The 20,540-nt window shown below is 38.0% G+C and overlaps 1 protein-coding gene across 1 annotated transcript in view; it reads left to right on the forward strand.

Annotated features, from left to right (window-relative positions):
- Window positions 1-1,784: 1,784 nt before the first annotated feature.
- Window positions 1,785-20,540, forward strand: part of AGGF1 (angiogenic factor with G-patch and FHA domains 1) — a 33,830-nt gene continuing 15,074 nt past the window's right edge. The window contains exons 1-8 of the mRNA XM_023214909.1: window positions 1,785-2,390; window positions 5,865-5,967; window positions 7,035-7,237; window positions 8,051-8,218; window positions 11,029-11,217; window positions 15,215-15,545; window positions 17,058-17,169; window positions 17,850-17,901. Of these exons, the coding sequence (XP_023070677.1) occupies window positions 2,193-2,390; window positions 5,865-5,967; window positions 7,035-7,237; window positions 8,051-8,218; window positions 11,029-11,217; window positions 15,215-15,545; window positions 17,058-17,169; window positions 17,850-17,901 (1,356 nt within the window). The 5' untranslated portion in view covers window positions 1,785-2,192. The remainder of the gene's footprint in view (window positions 2,391-5,864; window positions 5,968-7,034; window positions 7,238-8,050; window positions 8,219-11,028; window positions 11,218-15,214; window positions 15,546-17,057; window positions 17,170-17,849; window positions 17,902-20,540) is intronic.

The raw sequence follows: 20,540 nt of genomic DNA on the forward strand, positions 1-20,540 counted from the left end.
TTGCTATGTCTAGGAATTAGCTAACCCTTGGAGGGGGTATCTTCCTGGTCAGGGAGACCCCAGATGCCAGAGCATCAATAATACCAAAAATAAGAAAATACAGTTAATGGAAGTGGCCACTGATCTAAGACACCAAACAGGATTATCTTGTTCAGCTGTGTTCAGCATTTATGGATACTGCTCTGTGACAGGCACTGTGCTGAGCCCTGAGAGAGGAGCATCTGCACGACACAGCTGCTGACCTCCATGAATCTCAGGTCCAGGATGCTGAGCTCATGATCTAATTCTAAATGACATTGGCAAAGGAAGGAAGTGTGTTCCAAAGAAGTTCTCATCAGTTTAAATATTGGTGAACCAATGCCAGGGTCATGCAGACAAAAGACCAAATAAATGCACCAAACCAGAGCATTTTTTTCCCCTGTTCCACAGAATATTGTCTCTCTCTTATTTTGCCACCAGAGATGCTCCTTTCTGCGGCTCAGACCTAATGTACTTGCTCTATTTTCCCAGGGGGTCTAAACTTAGGAACCAGCAGAATGACTAAATGAGAAATAAAAGTAAAATTCTGAGCCCCTCAACTGACTGAACAGATCCATTGTACACTATATAGAAAGCCAGTCATTGAGACAAGGAGTATTGCCAGGGAAGAAGGCTCTATTTGGGTGCTGCAGCCAAGGAGAATAGGAAATCAGTCTCAAATTCATCTACTCAACCAACTAAAATTAGGGGTTTATATGGCAAGGGAGAAATGTGACTACATGTGGGAAAACAGGAAGTAGTAAGCAGTAAGAATGAGGACTTGTTCAACAGGCAGCATGTGGCTAGTTAGGGAATCATAATGGGTGAGGGATATGGTGCCTCATTGTCCAGATGCAGTGATCTGGTAAGTTTCAGTTCCTTGATACTATCTGGGAGGCCTCATGGTTGGTTTCCCAAGAAAGGAACTCACATAAGACAGATGTAACTTTCTGAAGTTTTAAGACTGGGAGGGTAAGTTTCCAGGTTTATTCAAAAGAAACCATAAACATCAGTTCTATAGGACAGTTGGGCTGATTTCACACCAACCAGCATTCCTTCCTGGTAAGAGACCACCAACCACAGAGCAGTTCTGGCCAATCTACCAGGGACTCACAGTGAGGGTTTTCATCTCCTCTGCTTTGCCATTTGACGTCAGAGGATGAAAACTTCACACTGGGATCATGCTAACACCACCATTTTTTGAATATGGGTCCCATAGAGAGGCAGGAAGCTTAATTGTGCATGTGCATGTTTCTCCTTTCATAAATATTCATGAATCCTCTTACAGCTCATTGAATATATTTGGCCACCCTGCTCAGCATAAATTTCTGTTCCCTTTGCCCTTCCTTCCAAGTGTCTTGTTCTCAGCTTCTGACCAGAGGCTATACTTCCAAGCCTCTCAGGATGGCCACCCTGCAGGCTGTAACCCTTCCATGAGAAATAAAGCCCTTTTCTAAATTTATCAACCTCCTCATTCTTCAGTTGACATAGGTAAGTAGAGCATCATAGTCCCCACAAAACATTACTGGGGTACTCTGTTCTTATTTGTAAAACAAGGAGATAGGAAATGCATGCTATACTAAAAGTTTGTTCAAAGAACATCAGCAAGTGCAAATTTCTGAGACCAGAGGCTGCAAGCCTCCCTATCACTCTAAGGCTTCGGTAGCCACATTGCCAACAGCTCTCCACGCCCTCAGGTACCGCCCCTAAGCAGGCTAGACGTCCGCGCGTACACTATCAGGTCCTTCCCGCTTTCCGTCGCTTCCTGTTCCGTCTTGGCCCCACCTACCGTTGGCGCCGTTGTTTCCGGCTGAAATGGGGAGCTGCCGGAACGCTTCTGGTCCCTGGTTTTCTGGACACTGGTTTTCCGGCTCTTTATCCCACGCTCTTCCCTGCTTCTGTAGCTGGAGAAGGTAGTTTCCAGTAAAGTTTTCCGGTTTCCAGGCCGCGGCACATTGGGCAGGGGCCATCCTCAGTCCCTTTGCTCGTTGCCCGCAGCCCCGTTACGGCTACAAGTGAGTTTCAGGGCGTCATGGCCAGGGGCCACCGCGGCCGGCCAGGTGTGAGGCTGCCTTTCGCTGCCCGCTCGCTCCCGTGGCCTCTGGGTCCGCCGGCGTCCGTTTCGGCCTGAACTCAGCCCCTCTGCGGCAACGAGCAGTCTCGCGCCGGACCTCATGGCCTCGGAGGCGCCGTCCCCGCCGCCGCCCACCTCCCCTGAGCCTGAGCTGGCCCAGCTAAGGCGGAAGGTGGAGAAGTTGGAACGTGAACTGCGGAGCTGCAAGCGGCAGGTGCGGGAGATCGAGAAGCTGCTGCATCACACAGAACGGCTGTACCAGAACGCAGAAAGCAACAACCAGGAGCTCCGCACGCAGGTGCGCGGTTCGCCTCAGCCCCACGCCCTATCCAGCCCGAGGCGAGGCCTTCGAAGCCCCTGATGGCCTCGGAAGGGGTCCCTGGCAGGGGCTCAGAATTACTGTAGAGTACTTGAAATATAAATAAGTAAAAGTTCAGCGCAGTTACAATTCCAAGTACATTAGGAGCAAACCTGAGTTCAGGTTACTTGACTTAAATCCATGTCTCGCGACTGGCGTGAATTGAACTTAGGTACTGTGGCTACATTGTCTTCATTCTCGCTTGCCCCAACATCCCATTTCCCATTGGCAGTAGGCGCATTTACTGTAGACCACATTTGAGTTTATTAAAATGTTGAACTTGAGTCAGAATCCCATCGTTGCCATTCACTGGATGTGTAAACTTATACCGAGCCTCAGTTCCCCATTAAATGGGAATGATAGCTCACAGTTGTGAAGGTGGAGTAAAACACGAGTAAACAATTTTACAAACTTTTGAACGCTATACCTGTGTAAGGTTGCTCTTCTGGGCGTTTACTTGGGCTTTCTTGTGGAAGTAGGGAAGATATATGACTGCTTTTGCTGGAGATGTTAAGCAGCTTATTTCGTTTTCAAGATAGATAGTAGGGGCAAATGTTAATACTTAAACTGTCGCATTAAAAACAAAAAACCTTGTCCGGGCGTGGTAGTTCACGCCTGTAATCCCAGCACCCTGGGAAGCCAAGGTGGGCAGATCACCAGGTCAGGAGTTAGAGACCAGTCTGGCCAACTTGGTGAAACCCCCCTCTCTACTAAAGTACAAAAATTAGCTGGGCCTGGCGGCGGGCTCCTGGAATCCCAGCTACTCAGGAGGCTGAGGCAGGAGAATTGCTTGAACCTGGGAGGTGGAGGTTGCAGTGACCCGAGATCGTACCACTGCACTCCAGCCAGGGCGACAGAGTGCGACTCTATCTCAGAAACCAAGAGCATAATATTTTTTTTTCCACCTTGTTGGCAGGCACTCTTTGCCAACAGATTATTTCCACATAGTAACTAGTTTCAATTTGACTGTTGTCTAGTTCTTCATAATTTATTGGTACGTTTCCTAAAACCAGTATATAGGCCGAACACTAAAACTTCATCAAACTTATATTTTACCAAACGGACTATGAAAATAACTGCAGAGTTGCAGTGACTTTGTATGACTGTTACATAGAGTTCTTGACATCATGACATTGTTGGAAAGTTTTTGTTTAGTCAATTTGAACACCTACGGTGTGTAACTGTAGGAGCATACAAATACGTAAAAAAAAAAAAAAAAAAGGGGAGGAGGGTAGGGCGCGGTGGCTCACGCCTGTAATCCCAGCGCTTTGGGAGGCTGAGGTGGGGGATCACCAGGTCAGAAGATAGAGACCATCCTGGCTAACACAGTGAAACCCCGTTTCTACTAAAAATACAAAAAAAAAAAAAAAAAAAAAAAAATTAGCTGGGCTCTGTGGCGGGCGCCTGTAGTCCCAGCTTCTCGGGAGGCTGAGGCTGGAGAATGGCGTGAACCTGGGAGGCGGAGCTTGCAGCGAGCCGAGATCATGCCACTGCATTCCAGCCTGGGCAACAAAGCGAGACTCCGGCCCCCCCCCCCCCCCCAAAAAATAGAGGGGAACAAAATATGACAGCCTTTTTAAAATGACAGCCTTTTGAAAAGGGCTTTATAATTCTAAATTGTTGAAGTACTGCTTGTGTTAGAGATTCTAAAACATTTTTTGCTGATTTTCAAAGAGCCAGCATTTTGGTGTTAACTGTTAATTTGATAAATCAGACTAAATAATGGGACTTTGTGAACAGATCCTTTATTTCTTACAGAAAAGAATGTTTTTATGCTAATATTTTGGGAGGTCAGCAATTCTCCCTAAAGAATTAGAAAATTTAAAAGCTGTTAATTCCCGTTCATATTATCTAATATCATTCAGTGTTCTCCACGTGGATTGAATTATTAAATATGTTAATGCCTCTTATAAGCTTTAATACACTTAAAAAAATAGTAGTTCTATGACTAAACTGCAGCAGAAGCGAACAGAAGGTAATTGCCTGAGAGGAGCATCTGTCTTCCACATGCCTCCATTTTAGTTCAGTATTAAAAATTTAATCTCATAGAAAGTCTTGACTCTACTTTGGATAGTGATAACTCCTTACTCTCCTGGTCAGCCTCCCTTGGTTGGGGAGAGGGTGGATTTGATTAACTGTCATTCCACATTACTGAATATGTCTTTTCTGGAGCAGTTAAAAAGTTTTGCTTGAGAATTAATGATAACTGGAGAACCATAATACATGTAGGGTTTGTACAAGACCCCAAAATAGCCTCGTGCAAATTACTTTGTCTCATCTGATACTTTGTATGTAAAATTGGGGTTAGGACAACGAATATTTCAGGTGGTTTTGTGAATTAATGAGATGTTATCCAAAGCATCAAGTATAGTGCCCAGCATATAGTAGATACTAAGTAATCTAATTCATAGTAACAGACAGTAGCCAGAGCCAGGATTTAGGGCAAGGCAATCAGGCTCCTAGGGCGAGGAATTTAATGGGGCACTAATTCCCAGCTATGGAGCCTGTACTTGCATGAATCAGAGGAGGGCCTCAAATTTTTCGTGATCAGTGTCTTGCTTCCCTCACTGTAGTTCCTGCCCTAGTATTAGCAACAGATTGGATAACTCATGAAGTGCACGGATAATCTGTATATAATCAGTTTTATTGCCTTTGTTTAAGCTTTTTGTGTCATTAAATAAATATTTAAAATCTTGTTTTTTAGTTGGTTTCATGTGTGTAGTAGACATTGTCTCACATTGAGGTCCTCTCACGCTGAGGTATATTGACTGAGGCAGCTTGTTACCTGCTTTTGGGCACTTCCACACACTGTTTCTCTCTGTCCTATGTAGTAGCATCCTTTTAAGGGTATTTTAGTGTGTGAAGTACATGGAGGACAGATGCCCCTCTCAGGCAGTCACCTTCCCTGTTCTCTTGTGCTACAGTTAATTATAGGACTACTGTTTAATGAAAACATGTGTATTAAAGCTTGTAAGTGGCATTAACATATTCAAGTGGATAGTTAATTCCAAGTGGAGAATACCAAATGAATATTAGATAATTCAGTAGGGATGAGAATTTGTAATTTTTAAATTTTTGAATTATTTAGAAAAAACTACTGACGTTAAAATATTAACATAAAAACAATCTTATTTGTTAGAAATAAAGGACCCTGTTCACAAAGTGTCATTATTTAATTCGATTTTTGGAGGAGATATTTGGACATTTAGTAAGAGAGATTAGGAATGAAAACCTCTTATAAATGTAAAAAGTAAAATAGTAATTTTAGCTTTTCTGAAGGGTAAACTTGCTGCTCTTGACATTTCTCTAAAACTTTTATGAAGAAAAACAATTATTTGTAACAGCAGGAGATTGGTATATATATTATTAGATCGTTACATGATTTATTTTTCCTAAAGCCTTGTTTTCTCTCAGGTGGAAGAACTCAGTAAAATACTCCAACGTGGGAGAAATGAAGATAATAAAAAGTCTGATGTAGAAGTACAAACAGAGAACCATGCTCTTTGGTCAATCTCAGGTATTTAGCTTATAGTGAGGATATGCTAATACTGTTACATTCAGATCATGCTAATGTTGAGTTTTCTTTAAATTTAAAATAAACTAAGATCAAGGTAAATGAGAATTGTTAATGCTGTTGACGTCTCTCCATATGATATGGTATTTTCAGATAATCAGTTTGTTCTTCTGGAGGAAAAAGTGGAAATGTATTGTCATTCCTGTGATTTCTATAATGTTGCTAATGTTTTCAGTGGCACACTCACTGAGTAATATTTGGCACACAGTTAGCCATCTACTTCTGTATCTGCCTTGCTTGTAACCAGGGGCATTTGTTTTCTTGTTGATGTGTTCTAATTAGAATTGTGTATAGTGTCAGTTCTCTCACCCTTGTGGGAGTGGAGAGCCCACCACCATGGCCTCATGAGTGGCATTATGTCATAAAGCAAAATAGCTGAGATACTGAGTTTTAATATATATGCATCACAAGAGGAAATCATCTTTCCTATTAAGTTTTGCCTTGCTTCATTCAGGACATAATTTGGCTAAATTGCTAAACACAGCAATAGTGCTAACCTTACTTATCTGTATGATACGTTTTAAAAAGTCTGCATGGGGAGAGAAATTTGACAAAAAAAAAAAAAAAAAATCAACCCCTCATTCCTTGCCTTTATTTCTTTATCAATTGATAAGCAACAGTATTAAGGTATTCGGTTAGAAGTTGAATTGATAAGCAACAATATTAAGGTATCTGGTTAGAAGTTAAGAGTTAAGTTTTTTAAATAGAATACAACCTGTCTACCTATTTTTATTTTACTCTTGCTGGGGAAAATGTAACCAACTTACCTTTTTCTTTTCTTTTTAACTGACAGCTAGGGTCCTGAAGGAGACATTAGAATCAGAGATACACACTTCTGCAGATTCATTTGTACCATCTGTTTTAATCTTTTAAAATTTGTACAGTTGTAAAAATCATGATTTATTTGAAGTGTGTGCTTTTTGTGTTTAAATGCCATTGTTTTGTAATTAAGTCCTTTTTATATACATTATTCCAATATGATATGATTTCACTTAATTTTTTTGCTACAGATTATTATTATCAGACATACTACAGTGATGTTAGTCTTCCAGGTAAAGTGACTGAACTGTCAGATCAACAAGATCAAGATATTGAAACTTCTACTTTGAATTCTAAAGACCATTTACAAATAGAAAATGATGCTTACCCTGGTACTGATAAAACAGAAAATGTTAAATGTAGACAAGTGGACCATTTTGCCTCAAATTCACAGGTAATAAAATGCTAAACATGAAACTGTTGATGCCCAAGAACCTGTCCTTCTTTGTTGTTATTATGTGGAAAGATAGACTTCTTTGGTCTGTCACAGCATATACAAGTGTTGTAAACATTCTTAATTGTAATTATGCAAAGAATATTATAGTTTTTCAAAAACCAAAAGTAGAACTTGTTCATATGTGTTAGTGGTTTTCCTGCTACATTGTGTTCCAAAATTGTATGATATACATAATCTAAAACAAAATTTGTCCAAATATTTTGACTCAACGAAAGAACTGTGGACAACAATACCACATTTACACCTAAAAAAATTTTAATGTTCCTTTATGTCAGATACCCTGCCACTGTTCAAATTTCCCTGAATCTGTAAATTTGTTTTTATAGTTTGTTTGAATCAGGATCCCTATTGTGTTTGACATACCTCATTTAATCTATGGTTTTCTCCTTCATTTGTCTTTTTGAAGTTTTTTTTTCCAATTGAACATATAATTATTGAAGAACCTAGATCTTTGTCTTAGTCAATATTTCAGAGTCTGTGTTTTGTGGATGGCTTCTCTGTGGCATCATACATTTATTCTTGAGTAATTGTCACTCATTTTTACTGCCTTCAAAACTGGGTCAAAGTTGAAGTTACTGACACACTAGTAAATGTTCTAAAAAGTGGTTCAAATCGTAATTGATAGACATCCTTTTCCATTGTAGAAATTGAAGTCATTACTTAAACATAGTCTCAAGTCTTGAGTTCAGCCAGCTTTTTAATTGATATACAGAAGCTTTTGTCTTATTTGGCGTGACTTATCTTTTATAGGAACCAGCATCTGCTGCATTAACAACAGAAGATACATCCTTAGAAGGTTCATCATTAGCTGAAAGTTTGAGAGCTGCAGCAGAAGCGGCTGTGTCACAGACTGGATTTAGTTATGATGAAAATACTGGACTGTATTTTGACCACAGCACTGGTTTCTATTATGATTCTGTAAGTATCTCAGATCTTTTTTTTTTTTTTTTTTTTTGAGACAGAGTCTCCCTCTGTCACCCTGGCTGGAGTGCAGTGGTCTGATCTCAGCTCACTGCAACTTTCACTCCCCAGGTTCAAGTGATTCTTATGCCTCAGCATCCCAAGTAGCTGGGATTATAGGCATGCACCACCACACCCAGCTAATTTTTGTATTTTTAATAGAGGCAGGGTTTCACCATGTTGGCCAGGCTGGTCTCAAATTCCATCTCAGACCTTTTAATATTGTATGATACATACTCAGTGCCTGATATCAAATATTAAACCCTAAGACAAAGTAAGAAAGCCAAAATCTGCATTTAAAAATTATATTTGACTCAAAACTCTTTGACAGAAGAATTCTAAAATAGCTTATGGTGCTACACTTCTAAGTTTTTAAAATAAGTTTGTTTATTGTGATTATTATAGATAATGTTTTGGAGAAGTCTTTATGTATAAAAATAACATCTAAAATACTAGAGCTTTTGTTAATAAAAGCAGATAGTTAACTACATTGTAAATATTTTAGAACCTAAACTAATTTTTTTTCATGGAATTAATAGAGAAGTAAGGTTAATTTTAGGTTTGAGGTAAGAATTTTAAAAATTATCTCAAATACTTTATGAATTCATTTTAGGCCACATAAGGAGACTTCTTTCTTGAATTCTTAGTAGTGTGTTTATTATTAGCCAGTGTTTTATATTCTGTGTCTTTTAACTCTTTCACTTTAAAAAAGTCAACCTGTTGGCTAGGCATGGTGGCTCACTCCTTGTAATCCCAGCACTTCAGGAGGCTGAGGCAGGAGAATTGCTTGAGTCAAGAGTGCAAGACCAGCCTGGGCAACACAATGAGACTCTTTCTATAAAAAATTTTAGAAGTCAGCCAGCTGTAGTGGCTCACCTTGTAGTCCCAGCTACTCAGGAGGCTGATGTGGGAGCATCGCTTGAGCTGGAAAGATGGAGGCTGCAGTGAGCCATGATTGTACCACTGCCCTCCAGCCTAGGTGACAGAGTGAGACCCTATCTCAAAAACAAACAAAACTCAATCCGTTAACAGTGAGAACTAGGGAATTAATATGGGATCTAAAATATAATGGACCACTGAGTAGGATAGAACCAGAAAATAAAGTTACTGATTTACAATAAGGTGTTATGGCTGTTGAAGTCTAATACTTAATTGTATTTCATTCCAGATTTGATGACAATGATAGAACTCAGTCACATACCTCAAACTCAAGAATCTAGTAATGTAATGTGGTTCTCTGACGAATTATAGAATGTGATGCACAAAAGTGGAGTTGATGTTCATCATTCGCATTACTGCAACTATTGTTAACTTATCTAGAGAACATAGTATCATACTAAATATCTCAATTAACATAAGAGGTTTCATTAGTTTGTCAATCTGCATATGGTAAACTGTAAGTCCTTATACAGAGAGGGTTTTCTTTCATGGAGGATGCTAATTGACAATGCTAATTAATAACCAGAAAATTAATGTTTAAACACTTATCCAAAGGGAGTGGTTATTATTTAGTTTCTAGGAAAACAACAGTTTCAGGTAGACATTAGTCTTTGTCAATCTTCTGCCTTCCTTCCTGTATCTTTTCTCTTGATATCCATTGTTCTGTAAATGGTTAGTTACATTCTGCAGGTTATATTTCTGCGTAAATTAGGAACTTCATTGTGTTGCCATTTTTATTGTGTTAATATTTTAGTAAAATTTTGTTTATATTTTGAAAATGCCTATATTTGGGACTGACAAATAGATTAAAAAGATTTGAATTATAAAAGTTCCATTATTACTAGAAATAAAGATTGGAAAGCCTCCATTCAGTTTCTTAGTTAAGAGAAAGATGGTGAGAAATCTTAATATTTTTGTAAGAGATCTGCAAAATGGAGGGATTAAAGACAATAAATTGCAGGTGTCAATAGTTAGAAAAATAAATTATTCTTTTTCAGGAAGTTTTAGTTGCTCAATCTCAGTACATCAAAGATGTTTCCAGGTCTGGTCTGCATGGATTTAAGATATAAATAAAATATAGACTATTCAATTAAATCTTGGTTTTAGAGTACTGGCCAGTATATCATAAATGCAGGTGATTACCTAATTTTAACTTTCTGGCTTTTAAATCTGTAATTTGCCAAATTCATTTTTGCGTGGTTGCTTGTCCTATTTACTATAGAATTAATTAATTAGTGGAGACAGTTGTTTATTGATTGCATTATACAGAATGTTATTTTTTGGTATGCATGAACTTTATTTTCAAAATTTTCTTCACTGATTTTAAGTAAGAACATCAAAAGACAAACCTTTGTTTTATGACATTAAGAGGAGGGTTTAGGGGTTTATACTGCCACACCCTTATTGTGCAGTCATTAAGAATAAAGAGTCTAGAACTGCTCTCCTATGGTCAGCTTTTTCTTATGCATGCTTTAGTTTTCATGCCTTCAAAAGTATGATCAATTTTTGTTAATGTATTTAGTGGAACCATACAAAATTGCTCTTTCTTATAAGATAAGAATGGTCACGTATTGACAGTTTTATATGATTCAATTTAATATTTAGATTTACTTGTTTCTCACACTAGGAAAATTAGATCAGCTATTGAATGGTAAAGTATTATGGAAGAGTAAAGCATTTTTTATTCTGTTATCTTTAATTCATTGTCTTCTGAAAATACTATAATTGTTCAAAGAAATATTTACCACATTTGAATATATTCGGCATTTTCGTTAAGTTTATTTTATCTTAGATGAATTTAGAATTTATTTTTTTCTTGACTTTCAAAGGAAAATCAACTGTATTATGATCCTTCCACTGGAATTTATTACTATTGTGATGTGGAAAGTGGTCGTTACCAGTTTCATTCTCGAGTAGATTTGCAACCTTATCAGACTTCGAGCACAAAACAAAGTAAAGATAAAAAATTGAAGAAGAAAAGAAAAGATCCAGATTCTTCTGCAACAAATGAGGAAAAGGTAATGTCTTTATAATTTTAAAACTTTACATAATGGTGATAACATGATAAGACAAAATTTTTTATGAAACTGAAAATCACTCAATAACTCTATTTCAAACGCCCATTAAGATAACAACTAAGGAAAGTTTAGATGGAGCAAACATGGACTTTGTCATAAACTCTGTCACTAGAAATAGAAAGCATTAAAAGCATTTCTTAAAATTTGAAGGAGATAGATTTAGGGCAGGTAAAATATCTCGTGTTGTATAGTTTGGAAGAAGAATTCAGATCTTCAGTTGATAAGTTGATGTCAGTGCACAATTCATAATAAAAGATAAACACAGTTTACAGGTAGACATAGATACAGGTTCAACTTTTTTTTTTTTTTTTTGAGACGAAGTTTCATTCTTGTTGCCCAGGCTGGAGTGCAATGGCGTGATCTTGGCTTACCGCAACCTTCACCTCCCAGGTTCGAGCGATTCTCCTGCCTCCGTCTCCCAAGTAGCTGGGATTACAGGCATGCACCAACGCACTCGGCTAATTTTCTTTGTAATTTTAGTAGACACAGGGCTTCTCCATGTGGTCAGGCTAGTCTTGAACTCCAGACCTCAGGTGATCCACCCACCTCCGCCTCCGAAAGTGCTGGGATTAGAGGCGTGAGCCACCGCACCCAGCCTGGAAAACATTACCAAAAAAAAAGAAAAAATCCATTGTTGACAACTATGGAGTGAGCATTTAAATGGCCTGCAAGACAATGGTTAATAAAGTGATAATTACATTTAATTGAAAAAAGTATTATGTAGGCCTTCAGATGGTACTTGTAAAGACTAAGGGGAACCCCAAAAATGCTTACAATGATACAATGTCAAATTGAAAGAAGGAAAATATAAAAAGTTCTCAGTGTTCTTTATTTCTACTCTCTAAACAGATAAGTTTGGTGGTTTATAGGTAAGAAAGGAGGCTTGTTTGTTTTATTGACATTTTATCAACTGGGGCAACTATTTGATATCTTACTCTTGAAATTTTATTTTATGGTTTCCTGTCCTGTCCCTTCCTGTCCTATCCCTTCCTATCCCTGTCCTGTCCTGTCCTGTCCTAACAGGGTCTTGCTCTGTCACCCAGGTTGAATGCAGTGGTGCCATCATGGCTCACTGTATCCCCAGCCTCCTGAGCTCAAGTGATCTGCCTACCTTGGCCTCCCCAAGTGCTGGAATTGTAGACGTGAGCCACTGTGCCAGCCAGTTTTTCTTAACAAAAGAAAAATTACTTGATACTAAATTCTAAAGTTCACATAAGGAATTAGGATTCTGTTGGATTTTTTTTCTCTTCTCTATTTGATTGGTTTTTGTTCTTCTGTTTTTTTGTGGACAGTACTTAGGAATAGAAGAGTATGTGACTTAAATACTAGAAATGAGTTTTCTGTTTGCTTTCAAGATCTCTGTGGCTTGTGCTTGCTACTCATGGTTTAATTGTTTGAAAGGCTAGGTTGTAGGCCGGGTGTGGTGGCTCATGCCTGTAATCCCAACAGTTTGGGAGGCCAAGGCAGGCAGATTACCTGAGGTCAGGAGTTCAAGACCAGCCTGGCCAACATGGTGAAACCCCGTCTCTACTAAAAATACAAAAATTAGCTGAATGTGGTGGCAGACGCCTGTAATCCGAGCTACTTGGGAGGCTGAGGCAGGAGAATCGCTTGAACCTGGGAGGCGGAGGTTGCAGTTAGCTGAGATCGCACCACCACACTCCAGCCTGGGCAACAGAGCCAGACTCTGTCTCAAAAAAAAAAAAAAAAAGGGCTAGCTTGTGAAAGCACCTCTTGCTAACAATAGGAAAAGAGTATATAGGGCTCCTCAAATGGCCTTGCCTGAAAAACTAGAGAATAGAGGTGGAAAGCATTCTGTGATATTGTGGTTGAGCTTCACTCCCATAACTACTCATCTTAGCCATCCTTCTTTGAAAATATGTGAATTCCAAGACAAGAGCTTTAAGAAAAATCCTGTTGGAATTTTGAGAATTTCCTGAGGATTCTAAAAGGTACCTGTGAGGCCATGAGAGTATCTTCATCTGTTTTCTTTATTTTTAAAGATATTTTTGAGCCTCACTTTTTGTAGGTGGAGGTTATGTGGAAGGAAGACAGTAGGGGAGATAGGAGTAAATAATTTGAAATATAAATATGTGCCTCAGTGCCCGTAAATAAGCCCTCCTTTCTTTTCACTTAATGACTGTCTAACATTCTGTACTGGCAAATAGCTTTCCCTGCATATGTTGTTCAGTAAGTAATAAATATACAGCATTGGAAACTGCTTTTTTAGGAGTATATACAGATAGGCAACTTTTTTGCTATAATTTTGTAATGTAAAAGCTCCTCATGGTTTTTCAGCTCCTTGCCCTTGTTCTTGTTCTTGATGAATTTGTATTGCTAGAAGTGTGTATAATTTATCACACTGAGTGTTTAGCCAGTCTTCAAGCTGAACTTATGCTGTTATTAAAGATAGGTGTGTGAGGTGGGTGGATCACGAGGTCGAGAGATTGAGACCATCCTGGCCAACATGATGAAACCCCATCTCTACTAAAAATACAAAAAGTACCTGGGCGTGGTGGCTCACGCCTGTAGCCTCAGGTACTCGGAAGGTTGAGGCAGGAGAATCTCTTGAACCTGGGAAGTGGAGGTTGGAGCGAGCCGAGATTGCATCACTGCACTCCAGCCTGAGAGACAGAATGAGACTCCATCTCAAAAAAAAAAAAAAAGCTGTGTGAGATGCTCTCATATTTAATAAAATAACAGAAGAGCATATGAATTCGCCTCATGTTGCTCTAAGGTAGAAAGAAAAGTGAGAGTGTGTCAGAAACCAAGGGAAAAAAACGGAAAATAATTATTTGCTTTTTCTAAGGCTAAAATAATAGATTTGACCATTGTATAACATGGTGACTGTTGTTAACAACAATGTATTGTATTACTGAAAACTGCTGAGAGCAAATTTTAAGTTTCTTACCATGGAAAAATTGTAAGTATTTGAGGTAATGTACATGTTAATTAACTCAATTTAACCACTCTACATTGTGTACATATTTCAGAACTTCATATTGTACATGATAAAAATACATAATTTTTGTTAATTGAAAAATAGATTTGTTCATTTGTTATAATACATATCAGCTATAAACGTACAATAAATAATAAAAGACTTATGCTAGGCAAGTTAAGATTTTAGAATAAGATAGTTACCATTAATTTGTACTTTAAACTTTTATGTATTATCAAGCCAAATCTGAAGTACTCAATTTTAGCAAAACTACAATTTTGCTACATATTGAGTACATTTGGATCTTTAAATTCATGTTGTAAGTAAAGCTAATTCTGTATTTTATTTGTGTTGACTTGCTAATTGATTACAAGTTTAAAAAGAAAATTTAGAATAGGTATTCTTTAGGCCTGCACTGTCCAGTAAGGTAGCCACCAGCTCCATGTGGCTGTTGAGCACTTAAAGTGTTGCTAGTCCAAACTCAAATGTGCTGTTAAGTGTAAGATACACTCTGGATTTTGCAGACCATGTAAACTATCTCATTAATAATTTTACTTTTTAAATGTGACTGCTAGAAAATGTAAAAGTACAAATATAGCTTGTGTTATTACATTTTTATTGGACACCATTGGTCTATGCTATCCCATAGTCCAGGCAATATGTGATTAGGGCTTGAACTAGGAATGTTAAGACACTGAGAATAGAGGGACAGATTTGGATATATTTTGAGAAAAGTCTGTAGCACTTGGTAATTTTATATATGGTTAGGGGGATCTCAGACATAACTATAGGATTTTTAATTTGGATGATAAGAAGATGGTAATATCATTAACCAAGAAAGGAAATGTGAGAAGGAGAGGGGGAACAGATTGTAACCATTGTTATTTTACTGACATATATCTTCACAAATTCATTGAAACTTGATATAATGTTATAAGATAGTGATGTTTAAGAGTGTTCTCCCCTGTTCCCACCTATCTATCCACCCTTCTCCAGGATTTGAACTCAGAGGATCAAAAAACCTTCAGTGTTGAACATACAAGCTGCAATGAGGAAGAAAATATCGCGAATATGAAAAAGAAGGCGAAAATAGGCATTCATCACAAAAATAGTCCCCCCAAATTCACTGTTCCAGCTAGTGGAAATACTGTAGAGTCTCTTCTTAATGAAAACATCTCTAATTCAGCATCATTTAAAGATGAGAAAATCATGGAGACTGATAGTGAACCAGAGGAAGGTGAAATTACAGACTCTCAGACCGAGGATAATTATGATGAAGACATTACCAGTGAAGGCAATGTAACTGCAGAAGATAGTGAGGATGAAGGTGAGTAGATAATCATTATTTAAGTAAATAGCCCAGTCTGGTAACTCTATAAGAACAAAACCATTAAAAATGTTAGTGAGTCATCGTATACCTGCCAGAAAGTAAACGTTATTTTAATGATGTTATTGAAAATTATGTGGGTTGCTACTTGGTTTTTAGAGAGTAGGATGTGAATAAATGACTAATACTTGGACCTTCAGAAAGTTTCATTGTATTGAATGGTGTAGTCAATGGAATACAAAACCAAGTTACCTGCATTCTAATCTTAAAATATAGATTAAGGCTGTTTTAGTGGGTTAGATATTTGTAGTCTACTTTTGTAATTAAGAGAGAAAAACAAGTTGTCTTTAAAAAGTATACATTATGAATTCAATTACATGGATATTATGGTAAATCTAATTTTTTTTTTACTTGAATATATAAAGACATACTTTTAAAACACAGGATTTCATATTACAGTTGGCCTTCTATATCCATGGGTTCTGCATTAGTGGATTCAAGCAACCTCAGATCAAAAATATTCAGGAAAAAAAAGGGATAGCTGCATCTGTACTGAACATGTACAAACTTTTTTTCTTGTTATTATCCCCTAAATACAGTGTAACTATTTATATAGCATTTACATTCTATTAGCTGTAAGTAATCTAGAGATGATTTATAGTATACAGAAGGATGCACGTAGGTTATATGCAAATATGATACCATTTATATAAGGACTTGAGCATCCATAGAATTTTGGCATATGAGGAGGGATCTTGGAACTAATCCCCCACAGATACTGAGGGCCAACTGTGTAGTGTATGAGCTTATTTTGTTCTTTGGTTCTCAATGTCATTTCTTTTGCTTTTATTTTTTAATTTATTTAATTTATTTTTATTTTATTTTATTTTTTGAGACAGAGTCTTGCTCTGTTGCCCAGGCTGGAGTGCAGTGTCACGATCTTGGCTCACTGTAACCTCCACCTCCTGGGTTCAAGTGATTCTCTTGCCTCAGCCTCCCGAGTAGCTGGGACTACAGGCACACACTACCATGTCCCCCTAATTTTTGTATTTTTAGCAGAGACGGGGTTTCACCATGTTGGCCAGGCTGATCTCTAACTCCTGACCTCAGGTGATCCTCCCACATTGGCCTCCCAAAGTGCTGAGATTATAGGTGTGAGCCACTGTGCCTAGCCTTTTTTTTTTTTAATGGACTCAATTTTTGTAACTTAAAATAATATAAAAATATTTGGGATGTTTTCAGATTCCAAAACCTTAAAAAAGGAAGAGTTGATTATTTGATAACTGTGATAGATGCTACATATCCTGCAACCTTTATGTTAATCACTTTAATAACAGTGTTAAGCCTTACCCATTACTATGTATTATACAGCAGAATTTAAGAAGTTTGTTTTAGTCAGAATTAAGATTTTTGACCAACACATTTTTATTTTATGGATGCCGCCTACTTATCCCTATGAAGTTCTTTTTCATAGTAGTTAAATTAATATTTACTCACTTCTTTCCTTGGCAGATGAAGACAAAATTTGGCCCCCATGTATTAGAGTAATTGTCATTAGATCACCTGTGTTGCAGACAGGATCACTCTTTATCATTACTGCTGTAAACCCTGCTACAATTGGAAGGTAAAACAGTTAATATTATTATATCATTCTTTGAGTTATTTCAGAAAGGCTTTATTAAGAACATGTATTTTTGTTTGTTTGTTTTTTGTTTTTGAGACAGAGTTGTGCTCTTTTGCCCAGGCTAGAGTTTAGTGGCATGGTCTCGGCTCATTGCAACCTCCGTATCCTGGGTTCAATCAATTCTCCTGCCTCAGCCTCCTGAGTAGCTGGGATTACAGGCGTGCACCACCACGCCCAGCTGATTTTTGTGTTTTTAGTGGAGATGGGGGTTTCACCATGTTGGCCAGACTGGTCTTGAACTCCTGGCCTCAAGTGATCCACCCACCTTGGGCTCCCAAAGTGCTAGGATTACAGGCACATAAGCCACCACGCCTGGCCATAAGTTAAGCATTATTCTATGTGCTGTGGATACAAAGAGGACTAATGTAAATCTCTACCCAAAGGAAGCACAGTCTGGGGGGATAAAAAGGCATGAGCAAATAATCACTGTGTGAAAGCACAGAAAGTCTGGAGTAGCAGTAAGGAAACTGGATAATCCATAACCAGGAGATTTACTGTTGATAGACATGTATTTTAACATTATCTATTCTTAAAAATTCATTCCATGTCACTCTATATAAGTGCTGCATTTATACAATATGCTTCAAAAATTATTAAAGACACTTTACTTCATTCTGCAGAGAGAAGGATATGGAGCATACTCTCCGAATCCCTGAAGTTGGTGTCAGTAAGGTAAGCTCTTTGATTTCTCGAATATAGTCCCCTAGATGTAAATTTTTATATTATTATTACAGTAGAAAGCTTAGGGGTTTTTCTCATTTAATAGGAAGGTTAATATACAGTGTAGTAGTGGTAATGAACGCAGTGCAGATTTGTTTATTTCAGTGCTTGAGAAAATAAAATTTTTTTTATCACAATTTGAATAAACAATTATGTTTATTTTTAAGAATCTGGACAAGAGTAGAAAACGTATTACGTCTTAAAGTAGTACCCATTTAATGAATATTTATTGAGTGAAATAAATAGGCTGTATTTTATGACAGTTAAAAATTGAATCTTACCTGGCTTCTGGCTACTTTAGGAGGTGGTTACTTTGAGCCGGAGGATTTTACAACCCAAGAATGTATCCTATACCGGTCAGGGATCTTGTTTAAAACTTCTCCCAATTGAGCATCTAATGGTTTCAGGAAAAAGAACAATTGAGTTTTCAAAACAAATAGAACAGAATTGCAACTCAAGTTATAAGTAGAAAATAACTAAAGGTTTAGCTCCTGATGCTCTTTATATATTTTTACTTTTTTTTTTTTTGAGATAGGATTTCACTGTCACCCGGGCTGGAGTACAGTGATATTATCACAACTCACTGAAACCTCGACCTCCCAGGTTCAAGCAATCCTCCCGCCTTAGCCCCACGGGTAGCTGGGACTACAGGCGTACTCCACCATACCCAGCTAATCTTTATGTATTTCATAGAGATGCAGTTTCGCCTGGGGGTTCCCTAGGCTGGTCTCGAACTCCTGGGCTCAAGTAATCCACTTGCCTCGGCCTCCCAAAGTGTTGGGATTACAGAAGTCAGCCACCATGTCTGGCCGAGGCCCTTTATATTTCTCTTTCCTGTACTGTTTTCTTTCCTCTCTTATGGTTGTTATCTTTTTTCCTTTTTTGCTTTTCTCTTTTTTTAACCTTCCATCGTTCCCATTTTGCTTTTATTTAATGGACTATAATGTGGACCTAAAATAGATTTTATGTGATTTTTGTCTTTTTGGAATATAATTTCTCATTTTTAATTTGAAAGTCCATTTACTTTCACTTTTTGGAGACTCATTCAGCAAGAGGAAAAAGTCCTCATAATTTTAATTATAACCAGATTATCTTGCTTATTTACTTTTTTACTAGGACCTTGAGTCTCCTGCCTCCAAAAAAATAACACCTAATCTATAACTTAAATAGCAAAGAGTTCCGAGATGCTTCCCCACTTTCAATCTAAACTATAGATAGTTCTGTGGTGGCTTTCTTTTTTTTTTTTTTTTTTTTTTTTTGATATAGAGACAGGTTCTTAACTGTGTTGCCCAGGCTGGGATGCAGTGGCACGCACTACAGCCCCTGACACCTCCTGGGCTTAAGTGATCCTCCTGCCTCAGTTTCCTGAGTAGCTAGTACTATAGGCACACACCACCACACCAGGCTTCTGGTGGCATTTCTGTTTTTTCTTTCTTTCTTTTAAACTAACATCCATTGGTGGGGTAGATAATTAGTTGGTGAAGTCAGTTTGATAGCACATATGACATGTATCCAAATAGAAACTTCTAAAAAAGAAACTTAATGTTAGGGGAAAAAACAAGTATTTGACCACTAGGTAGAAGACTTTCTGAGTTTAAAAAATGGTAAAAATTACAAAGGACAAAATAATTTTGCTCTTTGTATGTTAAGAAACCAGTTTAGAAGGCAGACTCAGACAGGCACAACAAATATGACACAATATACATTATTTATTTTTGAAAAGTTCATGCGAATTTTTGTTTTCAAACCCCACTGTGACACCACTAGATAAGTGAGCAAAAGATACATCAGGCAATTCACAGTTAAGGAAATATCATGGTTAATATATGAAAAGCCATTCAGTCTTTCTAGTAATCTGAGAAATACAGATGAAGCCAAGGTGTCAATTTTCATTCATCATTTATTAAATATCACTCCTATTGGAAAAGTAATTTAGAAGAGCTTTTTGGAATAGGGTTTTGCAGTATGGAAAGACTTATTCCAAACAATCCAGTTGGAAAAAAGTGTACAAAGGACTTAAAAAGAAAATTTACAGAAGAGGAAACTCAAATGACTAGTAAATATTAAAAAAAGTTTTGGGGGTTGGGCACAGTGGCTTACACCGGTAATCCCAGCACTTTGGGAGGCTGAGTCGGGCAGATAACGAGGTCAGGAGATCGAGACCATCCTGGCATACATGGAGAAACCCCGTTTCTACTAAAAATACAAAAAATTAGCCAAATGTGGTGCAGGTGCCTGTAGTCCCAGCTACTCGGGAGGCTGAGGCAGGAGAGTGGCGTGAACCCGGGAGGTGGAGCTTGCAGTGAGTCAAGATCGCACCACTGCACTCCAGCATGGGTGACAGAGTGAGATTCTGTCTCAGAAAAGAGTTTTGGTACTAATCAGGGAAATGCAAGTTAAAATCACAATGAGGCCGGGCGCGGTGGCTCAAGCCTGTAATCCCAGCACTTTGGGAGGCCGAGATGGGCGGATCACGAGGTCAGGAGATTGACACCATCCTGGCTAACATGGTGAAACCCCGTCTCTACTAAAAAATACAAAAAACTAGCTGGGCGAGGTGGCGGGCGCCTGTAGTCCCAGCTACTCGGGAT

This window comes from Piliocolobus tephrosceles, chromosome 4 (genome assembly GCF_002776525.5).
Source record: "Piliocolobus tephrosceles isolate RC106 chromosome 4, ASM277652v3, whole genome shotgun sequence".
In the NCBI taxonomy this organism is placed as follows: Eukaryota; Metazoa; Chordata; class Mammalia; order Primates; family Cercopithecidae; genus Piliocolobus; species Piliocolobus tephrosceles.